Source organism: Propithecus coquereli, unplaced genomic scaffold (genome assembly GCF_000956105.1).
Source record: "Propithecus coquereli isolate 6110/MARCELLA unplaced genomic scaffold, Pcoq_1.0 Scaffold20, whole genome shotgun sequence".
NCBI lineage: Eukaryota > Metazoa > Chordata > Mammalia > Primates > Indriidae > Propithecus > Propithecus coquereli.
The window spans coordinates 1,386,011-1,396,487 of record NW_012144967.1 but is presented as its reverse complement, the minus strand read 5'-3'; the positions used below and the strand labels follow the sequence as shown (position 1 = coordinate 1,396,487).

The window sequence follows — 10,477 nt, the reverse complement described above, 5'->3', positions numbered from 1 at the left end:
AACTCTGTAAATATACTAAAAATCACTGAATTATGGACTTTAAATGAGTGAACTTTATGGTTAGTAAATTACATCTCAATAGAAGTGTTAAAAAAACAAGAGGCAGGAACAAAGACAAACCGAATAATAAACAAAAATGATTTAATAAAAACAACACGTGCAAACGCAAGCATTACGGACAGTCCCTAACCACACTGCACGGAAGGGCCCCTGCACACAGCTCAGAGCCGACACAGACTACGCCATGCTGGGGAGGGCGTGCCCAGAGCTCCAGGGTATCTCCTAACTCTGTGAGGTCAGTTTATATGTCCTTAAAAGAAGCCCTCAGCACATTCGTTTTTCTTCCTTGAGAGGCCTCTTTTATTGAATAGTAACTTCGTCAAACCCCTGAGACACTTTCTCGTGTAAACACAAGACACCAACCATTCCCCTCAAAGAGCGCAATGTTCACAGCACATACGTCACATGGTAAAGGCTACGTCTGACAAGGCACAGACAGCACCCTCTCGGCTGCAGACCTGACTTCTCAGCCCACGTGTAAGGGGCAGGGGGAGCTTTATAACATCTCTGCATGGAGTTCTAAACTCTATTTCTATTCGATTGAACCTTTCCCCTCTTTGTACTGGGAGTAAGAGAGATAAAAACTCCAGTCGAACATTCCAGAAGAAACCCCTACAGAGAGAACAGAGTTTCCTTGAAGCCAATAACCACACCTCACTTACATCCCCAGTGTCTGGCACAGAGCTTGTCCCTGAGAAAGCACGCTGAATGTTTGTTGTACAACAGGATGGATGGCTGGATAGATGGCTGGCTGGATAGGTGGATGGCTGGCTGGATGGATGGAGGATAGAAGGATAGATGAATAGATGGATGGATGGATAGCTGGCTGGCTGGCTGAATGGATGGAGGATAGAAGGATAGATGAATAGATGGATGGATGGACAGATAGGTGGATGGATGGCTGGATGGATAGATGGATATAAGGATAGATGAATAGATGGATGGATGGATAGGTGGATGGATGGACAGATGGAGAGATGCATGGACAGACAGATGGAAGGAAGAAAGGTGAGGAAGAGAGGGAGGACAGATGAACGGATGGATGATGGATGGACGGAAGGGTGGATGGATGGAGGAGATATATAGATTGAGAAGTAAATAGTTGGGGAGATGAGTGGAAGGAAGGAAAGAGAGAGGGAGGGGAGATGGATGGATGGATGGATGGATGGATGGATAAACAGATGGACAGACAGCTGGGTGCATGGAAGAATAAGTAACAGAGGTCCTGCTGCATGCATCCTCTGACTACGCAGGGGAACAGCAGGTGCATTCCCAGAATTTGGGGCTTCTGGGTCTCCTCACCACCCCAAGGCTCCAGGCCCCAGGAACAGCTTTATTATATCCCTAAAAAGGTAAAAGCCTGTTCCTCTGTCAACCTCTCCAGAATCCAGCTGCAAAAGAACAGAAGGGAGATGTGACTCCCCAGTCCTGAGATGACCCCCACCCTCCATTCCCCACAGTTACTGAGGGACAGCCCTACTTTGGCACTGGAACACAAGGGTCAGCCAGGCAGGCCCAGAGCCAACCCTGCTGCTGGAGTACAATGACAAGGACAGTCAGCGGGGCCCACTGTGACAGGGCCTGGCTTCTCCAAAGTTGGTGACAAGCCATAGAGGGGATTGAGGTATCTGTGCTTATGTGGTCAGATTCAGAAACAGGGGCTGGAATGTGTGCTGTCTGCTTCAAGAGGGCCTGACCAGCTTTCTCTGGGAAAAATCCTACTGCACATTGGGGAGGCTGAGCCCCAGTGCAGAGAAAGCACCACCCCAGCTCTTGGGGAGCAGGCTCTGGGGCTCCACGAAGCAGCCTGGACTTGTGCCTTACCCTTGTAGAGGGCAGGAAGCTTGGGGTGGGATCCCCAGCTGGGCTCTGCATCCCCTGAGTGGCCGAGCACATGTCGCCAAGCAGACCTCCGTGGGTGTTTGAGAAGGGGGAAGCCAATGTCACATTTGAGCGAGGCTGTAATTTTTAGTTGTTTTTACTACCACACACCTTCATGCTCAAGGCCACCAATATGCTAGAAGGACCATCAGCCCAAATTCTCACGCAGTGGCTTCCCATCTGAATTAGGTGACGGCTGACGCTGGCCTGGAGCCAGCTCTGTGCGCCTCCTGCATACCAGGCCAGATGTGAGCTCAAAGCCTGTGGTGGGCACCAGCCAGCCCCAGCCCCTGCCCTCAGGGAGCTTCTGACGGGGCTGAAGCTTCCTTGGAAAAGTAAAGTGTCTCCCTGGAGACCTCTTTGGTGTCTGTGTCCTCACAGTAACACCAGGGCTGGCGTGCATGAACCTAAACAGGGTTTCTGCAGCCTGGATCAGACGGGCATGGCCCCTCCCTGAGCTTGTTACACTTACGTAAGGAAAGAGGTATATTTAGGAAAACATTCCCGTGGTTCCGGTACAGTTGCACCAATTCTTTCTAAGGAACAGAAACCCTGCTAGGTTTTGAATGAGTTTCTGAAATCTTTTGGAACTGCCAAGAAGTAACTTGAGAAAATAACTCCTCAATCCTATATAGCGTTTCATGCTTAACATAGAACATTCTCAGGCATTCTAGAACCTAAGCCCACATAAAAGGACTGAGGTAGGTGGGGCCGATGTGGTCACTGGCTCCTCAAATATTACAAGGAAGGCACAGCAAGGACAGGAGGCCAGCTCCGGCCCACACACCGGTGCCGGGAGCCCGGGCCAGGCCTCTGCACCCGGCTCAGACACGTGTCTGGAGGAGTCAGGAACTGGGCCGGGGGAGCTTTTGCCATGGCTCCCCGGCCAGCCCCGCCACAGACGCTGTCCTCTTGGCTTCCTGTGCCTCCAGCTCAGCCTGGCAGGGTCTCTCCAGCAGCCTAGCTTCCTCCTCTTTCGCTCCACAATCTCGATCATTCTTTGAGTTTTCCGGTTCTTCTCCACGGGTCCTCTCCTGAAGTCAGAAAACAATACACAAGGCATTCCCATTAAACACTCTAATGTAACGGGTCATCCCGGACTGTCCGGGACTGGAATTCAGGGCCTGCGGTGTCCTGGCTGGCTTGTCCATGCTGAGATTCAGAACAGATAAGCGGGGTTCAAAATCCCCTGGCCAGCCACATGGAAACCATGTTTTGAACGTAAGAGCGAGTATTTACTGAACAGAACTGAAGGACAGCTCAGCTCGGGGAGACTGGAGGAAGAACAGGGCAAGGAAGCGCTACTTTAAAAGTTGGTGCCCTGTGTTCTAATGTGCAGACTTCCCCAGATACACACCCATGGCTTTACAAGACACCAGACACCTCTGCTTCCTCTAAAAAGCCTTCAAAGGCTAAAAGGAAAGTCAGGGGTCAGCGGAAGAGGCTGAGTGCAATACTCTGTCCAGTGCCTGGTCGGGTCTTAAGTTAGCCCATCTTTCCATGGCGACCCAAAGAAAATGAAAGCCCTCGTCTGCCAGATGGCTGGTATCAGACAGGAAGCAGCTTTCTAAAATGATCCAGCACTTACTGGGCTATTTTATGCCTTTGATGTTAAATCTTCTATCCCAGAACAATTTATTTTCCAAAATAAGCAGTATTCCCCCACAATGCACAATCGTTAAGTTTTGGAATTTAAAATAATTATCAGATCTTTAGGGATTCGAAAGCAAAGACCCTTCCGTACCACAGGATTGTCACAATTACTCTGTGTGGGCAAGCGCCCAGCTTGGCTTCAGGAAAACTGAAAATCTTATCAAGGGCTGAATGACAACAAGCCACCAAGAAATATTCAGTAACCCTGCTTCCCCAGTACCCTACTCTACAATCACTCTGGATTATACAGAAACCTAATACCACATGCCATTTTCTTGCAATTTGAGCTTGTGAGGTGAGGGAGGGAAAAAAGACAAATTAGTCTTGCTTTTGTTATGCTTGGAAGACGCTGGTCCATGGCAGAATTTGAAATTCAGATTTTTCAATATTTCCTTAACGATGCATGGTTACAGCCAATTCCCATGTGTTCCCTGTTTCGTTTTGGTTTCATTAGAGTTTGTCTAGCTTAGAGAAGAGAACCATGAAAAGTCTAATTACAAAGGCCTCTCCTCATATCACCCCTTCTCCCTGCATGGCCCAGATATTCCCAGTGTAAATCAACAGCCCACGACCACGCAGAAATCCACAGCCAAGTTGGCCAGGAGCTGCCTTACAGGTTCAGACCGTGGCTTCACTAAGCAAGGACAACGTGATTACTAAGAAAGCAAAAAGCTCATGAACGACACATCATCACCGTACCTTGTTGCCTTCTCCATTAGCAGACTGTCTGGGTCTGTCACCCCGAGAAGTCTGTCCATGACCGTTCATGCCCTCCTCCTCCTCCTTGGAATGTCCTGGCTGTGCTGCCCTCCCCAAGCAAGAGAATAGGATAAACCAATGAGGGTGTCGCCCGAGGGGCTGGACAACCAACAGGTTAATAATACACTGGGGACCCTTCCCAGCGTGCTGATGGCCACCACCCAATTCCATCCTCTGGACCTGCACTGTGACACCTGCCACAGTGCTCTCCAGAGGACAGGAAGACCTGCCAGGTGTCAGGAGATGCCAAGTGGGCATTCTGCTCCAGCATTTCTGAGCTGGAATCGTGATCTGTTCTTCTCATGACTCAGGCATTCAATGGGAGTGGGGTTTCCAGTTCGATTCCTGGGTCCTCCTCTGCTCACTGGAATTTTTACTCACAAGAGAAGCCATCATGTTAATTCAGCCTCCCGCCCCTCCTACCAAATCAGTACCGACTTGGAAGAAATGACTTTCTTGTCCTACTGTGTGTCTCCCCACCCCCCAACCCCAAATCCATGTGTTTATGTTGGGGGGGGGTGAGGGGGGTGCTCAGATCCCTAAGGAAAAAATATGCAGTTTTGCATTTGAGCTGAAAATACATATGTAACACATTTTGTTTACTAAGGAACAAATGTATTATTTAGTTGTTATCTATGTAAGTAAATTTTTAAGTTTATTTACAGAACTGTGTAAATTAGCAAAATGTGGTTTGGCAAAATTTAATTGCAAGCACTTAAAAATACCAACATACTTTAGTTCTCTCTGCCATGTAGGGTTCTTATATCACACAGTAGTTGCCCATGCACTTAGCTCATAGGTGAGTTCGGAAGCCTGGTCAGCTTCTTCACTGCTGCATCCCTAACACCTAGGATTGCGCCTGGTGCATGTGTGGGTGCTCCGTTACCAGTTATCAAATGAATGAAGGAATACAAGAATGAGTGAATGAATGAGAGAACAAAGTAGATAATCGATTATCAGTTTTCCACCTTTCCTGGTGTTTTTGTTATGCACTACATCATGTTAACAGCTGTCAAATATTTACTTGTATTTTATTCCTAACCAATTAAGATTCAGTAAATCTTTTAAAGTGAATGCACGAATTTGGAAGCGCAAGTGTAAGTATCTGAGTACGAACCATACAGGTTAAACATCCAGGGCTGCAGTCGACCACAATGGCCACTAGAGGGAGCCACACAACCTGTCAAAGAGCAGTATTAGAGGGAAAAAAACAAGTCCAGTGTGGTGGTTTCGCCCTCAGCACTTCCCAGCATAAAATTGCTATTGCTGCTGCACTGTATAATGTACGATTCACCAGAAAAAGCTGAAACAAAGGCAGAACCGGAGTTTGCTAGGCATCAGACTTGTATCTCAAATTTTTCACCTCTTTATGTACAAACCCTCTGGCTTAAAAAATTAAATGTAAATGGATGAAAAGATTTTTATCACCCCTATGGATGACAATTAAATCCATTAAAAGTTCATCTGGAGAAAGAAAGCAAAACTGTGACCTATAAATTGGAAAAATAAATTTTTAAGGCAGTGTTCCATTATTTCCTGCCTCCAGCGACATTTTTGTAAAAGAACATTTCACTGTTGATACATTCAATTTCATTCTCTCCGGTAAAGAAACTTAAGGCGTGTGCAGGCTGACTGGGAAATCACATCGGGTGGAATTATGATCCTATTGGTCAAGTTTCAAAGGCTTCGTATGTAACCGAGTGTAGGAAGAAAGAAATTTCCCACAAACTCTTCTCGAAAGGTCTGAATAATCCGTAAATATTTTCGGGGCCATGATAAGCCACAGATGTTACCAACAGCCAGGATCATGCAAACTTTCGATGACCTGGTCCACCAATCGGGCTGCTTCGAAAATAGATTTTAAAACATTTGCAAGGGGCACAAGTTAATTTCCCTTTGAAATGCTGTAAAATGTTTATGCCTTATTTAGAGTGAGCAATTGGTTCCACTGGGCTTCTTGCTTACAGTTCTATTTCTATGATACATAAAATTATCGGAAGACACAAGAGAAAGAACTCAAAAAACAGAACAAGTGAGGAAAGTGACTCTAAATAAAGACTAAGATCAAATTAAGTGGCCTAGTGAGATTTCCAGGGAAGAGAACATTCCAGAATCGGCATTGTTTGGTGACCCGTGGGAAGTTCTAATCCACTAACACTTGCTGATTTCTGTGAAGGGAGAAACAGACTAGAAACTACAGAACTGCAGAGCATCTGGGCTGATCTGTGACCGCATTCGAAGCCCCCACTCACCAACTTGGAAAAAATCTGGGATGTCAGCACTAACTGTCATAATGGTTGCAAGATGAAGCTGGTTGGCTGAAAACCTCCCTAAGTGAATTAAAATTCTGACTGCGGCCCTCGGGGAGACAGAACGTGTGGGTGAAACTGGGACCTCGCCATGATTTGTACAGGGAGTGAAAAGACCATAACTTAGAATTACTTTTTATAAAGTAGAGAGTTTTAGTAATCTAATTATACCCTAATTATAATGATGACCCTTCTTCCTTCAAGGGACTCCAGCATGCTTCTGGAACATTCTCAGTGCAAGTCCCCTCATTTGCTGTTTTAAAGTGAGAGTTGGTGAATCTCAGAGTGAATTAAAGTGACAGGTTTGGCATCTGACTTCCAGCTCAGTTTCCTCTGACCAGACCACACCGACTTCCAGCTCTGGAAACAACCCCCGGTGGAATTCTCTGGGAGGTAGCCATCTTCCCAATTAGGGGGAAGCCTCCTCCCCCTGCTTACCCCCTCCGGCCTGTGCGATTTCCACATTCCGATATGCAATCCATTTTCTTTTTCCACTCCCTGCCAAGGAACTGCAGCATCCAAGCACAAAGGCCTTGCATGGGGGCCCACAGCCTCATTTGTGAAGCGCATCCATAAACCCACACAGCTGGTCAGCTCGGTGCCTGGGGGTCTGAGCTCGCTTCCCTCCCTAACACAATGCCACAGGGCAAGTAACTTAGCCGCCTCATTAGGATCAGAGTCACAGCCCCGCGAGGGCCCTTCCTGCCCCAGTGCCTGGTCACCCCATTAGTATCTGCAAAGATCCATTACGCCTTCTAGCTGAAAGGCACCATAAAAGCAAAACTGATCACTATTATCATCAATAAACTCCAAGGCACTCTAGCCTGTCACCACCTAAAGTAAATCAGTCACCACATGGAGAGAATACCTGGCACTTCCACTGCCCATCAGCCCCCTAACGAGCCACCTGCAGCAGAGATGGCATTTGATACTCACAGGAGCTCCCGTTCCAGGAGGGAAGGCAAGCCAAGGCTTTAATTTGGACAGTGAATTTAAACTGTTAGAACCTCCTGCGTCTCCCATCTACAGGCAGCACCTGCAGCCCGGAGGTATCAGCTGCCCCGGCCCTGGCCCGGCCTCACCTTTAGCACTGAGCTGAGGAGGGCCCCAGACCACTGTCAAAACGCCAACTGGTAAATCCAGAGACAAGCCTGGCTGCATTCCCCTCTGGCCATTTAAAGGATTCCCCACCCCCTGCCTCCCCTTGAAACGGGCCACCTAAGGCCCTGTTCTCCTGCCTCGAAAACCCCTCCATCAGAACCCCCGCAGGCAAACTCACTGGGCCACTGTCTGGATTAACCAAAGACTGAAGACAGCGTGTGCGTCTGTCAACAGGGAGATAAATAACAACACGTTCCTACAACTCACACGACATCATACTATACTGCCATTAAAAAGGACAAAACGGACAAGGCAGCAATGGGCAGAATGTTGTCTACGCAGTGCTGCCATTTACGCAGGTGTGTCCCCCCAGAGGAGAAGGACAGGAGGCTTGCTTGTCACCGTGATCCCTCGTGTGTGTGTGTGTCTTTCAAATTTTCAACCAAGTGCACATATTACCTACTCAAAATCATGTTTTCAACTGATCTTCAGTTAGAGGAAATTGTCTTCTTTATGTTTCAGTAATCTATTCTAATTGTAAAAGGGGAGTCCCTGGGTCCCAGAGAGCTTCTAATTGCTAAATTGGGAGCGATCATTTAAAGTGAGAGGGCGGGAAGGTGTGCTTCCTTCAGGAAGGGAAGGTCAGAGGACAGAGCGCCACCCCACCCAGGCCTCTCTCTTCCTTTGTTTGCACAACAACAGAAATAACATCTACATGGGTCTCCTTTGATCACTGCAAATTCATCTGTACCAGTTACTGACACTAGAAATGACTAGACCAAAGTGCGCTGATTTCAGTCCGACTCACAGTCTGGAAGTCCTGCCTGGTGAAGTTGAACCTTGAGCCAGATGTTGCTGCGCTGGCCCCAGGCTCCCGGGGGCTCCACCTCCCACAGGCGCCCTCGCTCCTCTGGACGGCCCAGCAGGAACTGCCTGCAGACTGAGAGGAAGGCAGGCATGCGTGAGTCGGGAAGACCCCTGCCCAAGCCTGGTTCGCACGAGGCCAGCCCTCTGCTGTCCCCAGACTTGGCCCACTCTGGTACTTCCTGCGGCAGCCTTCCAGCCCCCGCTCCCTGCTCGGAGCCCTGCTGCACTCCAGCCCACGGTGGACGCATCCTGCTTGCCTGCTTACCGCGTGCCCCTCCAGCATCCCATCTGTGTGTGTCTGCTCGTGCTGCTACCACAAAATACCACAGACTGGGCAGCTTAAACAACAGAAATTTATTCCTCACAGTTCTGGAGGCTGGAATTCCAAGATCAAGGTGTCCCAGGGTTGGTTTTTCCTGAGGCCTCTCTCCTTGGTTCATGAATGGCCATGGTCTTCCTGTGTCTTCACATGCCGTTTCCGTGTGCACGCGTCCCTGGGCTTTCTCTCTCTCTTCTTTTAAGCACACAAGTCATATTGGATTGGGGGCCCACCTTATAACCTCATTTAAGCTTAATTATCTTTTTAAAGGCCCTACCTCCAAATACAGTAACATTGAGGGCTTCGAAATATGAATTTGGGGGGACATGATCCAGTCCCTAGCACCATCCTTCCTCCCTCCCAAGCGTCCTGAGCCCTCCTCTACCACAGAACCTTCCAGCTTATCCTCTGCAGACTCCTTGATTCCAAAGACCCCTGAAGGCTTGTAGACTTTTATGCCCATGTTCTAGGGTAAACATTTTCACGTGGCGGTGTCCCGAATCCAGGAGAATGGGAAGCTGCTCCTGGTCCTGCTGGTGCCCATGGGGTCTCCCTCGGGCCCTCTCTAGCTTTTGCGGGGCCCAGGGCAAGGGCACAGATGGAAGCCTACAGAGCGCGCTGCTAAGCACAGGCAGACCCCAGAGATATTGCGAGTTAGGGTCCAGACCACCACGATAAAGCGAGTGTCACAATAAAGTGAGTCACATGAATTTTTGGGTTTTTCAGTACATATAAAAGTTATGTTTATACTCCAGTATAGTCTATTAAGGGTGCAATAGCATTATGTCTAAAAAATGCACATACCTTAATTTTAAAAATATTAATAATTTAGTGCTAAAAAAATGCTAAGGATCATCTGAGCCTTCAGCGAACCGTAATCTTTTTCCCGGTAGAGGGTCTTGCCTTGATGTTGGTGGTGCTGACTGATCAGGGTGGTGGTTGCAGAAGGTCGGGGTAGCTGTGGCCATTTCTTAAAATAAGACAAAATGAAGTTTGTTGCAGGAATCAACACTCCCTGAAATCACAAAAGATTTCAGTAGCATGTGATGCTGTTTGATGAGATTTTACCCAGAGTAGAACTTCTTTGAGAATTGGAGCCAATCTTCTTCAACCCTAATGCTGCTTTGTCAACTAAGTTGATCAAATGTACAAATCCTTTGTTGTCATTTCAAGAATGCTCACAGCATCTTCACCAAGAGTAGATTCCATCGCAAGAAACCACTTTCTTTGCTCATCTGTAAGAAGCAACTCCTCGTCCACTAAGGTTTGATCATGAGATTGCAGCAATTCAGTCGCCTCTTCAGGCTCCACTTCGAATTCTAGGTCTCTTGCTATTTCCACCACATCTGCAGTGACTTCCTCCACTGAAGTCTTGAACCCCTCAAAGTCATCCATAAGAATTGGAATCAGCTTCCTCCAAATTTCTGTTAATGTGGATATTTTGACCTCATCTCATCAGTCACAAATGTTCTTAATGGCATCTGGAATGATGAATCCTTTCCAGAAGGTTTTCAATTGACTTTGTCCA

At 47.7% G+C, this 10,477-nt stretch overlaps 1 protein-coding gene across 1 annotated transcript in view; it reads right to left on the bottom strand.

Moving 5' to 3' along the window:
• Positions 1-1,140: 1,140 nt before the first annotated feature.
• FAM169B (family with sequence similarity 169, member B) overlaps positions 1,141-10,477 on the bottom strand; it is a 33,491-nt gene continuing 24,154 nt past the window's right edge. The window contains exons 5-7 of the mRNA XM_012643671.1: positions 8,572-8,703; positions 4,294-4,397; positions 1,141-2,975 (exon numbers count right to left, since the gene is read on the bottom strand). Of these exons, the coding sequence (XP_012499125.1) occupies positions 2,787-2,975; positions 4,294-4,397; positions 8,572-8,703 (425 nt within the window). The 3' untranslated portion in view covers positions 1,141-2,786. The remainder of the gene's footprint in view (positions 2,976-4,293; positions 4,398-8,571; positions 8,704-10,477) is intronic.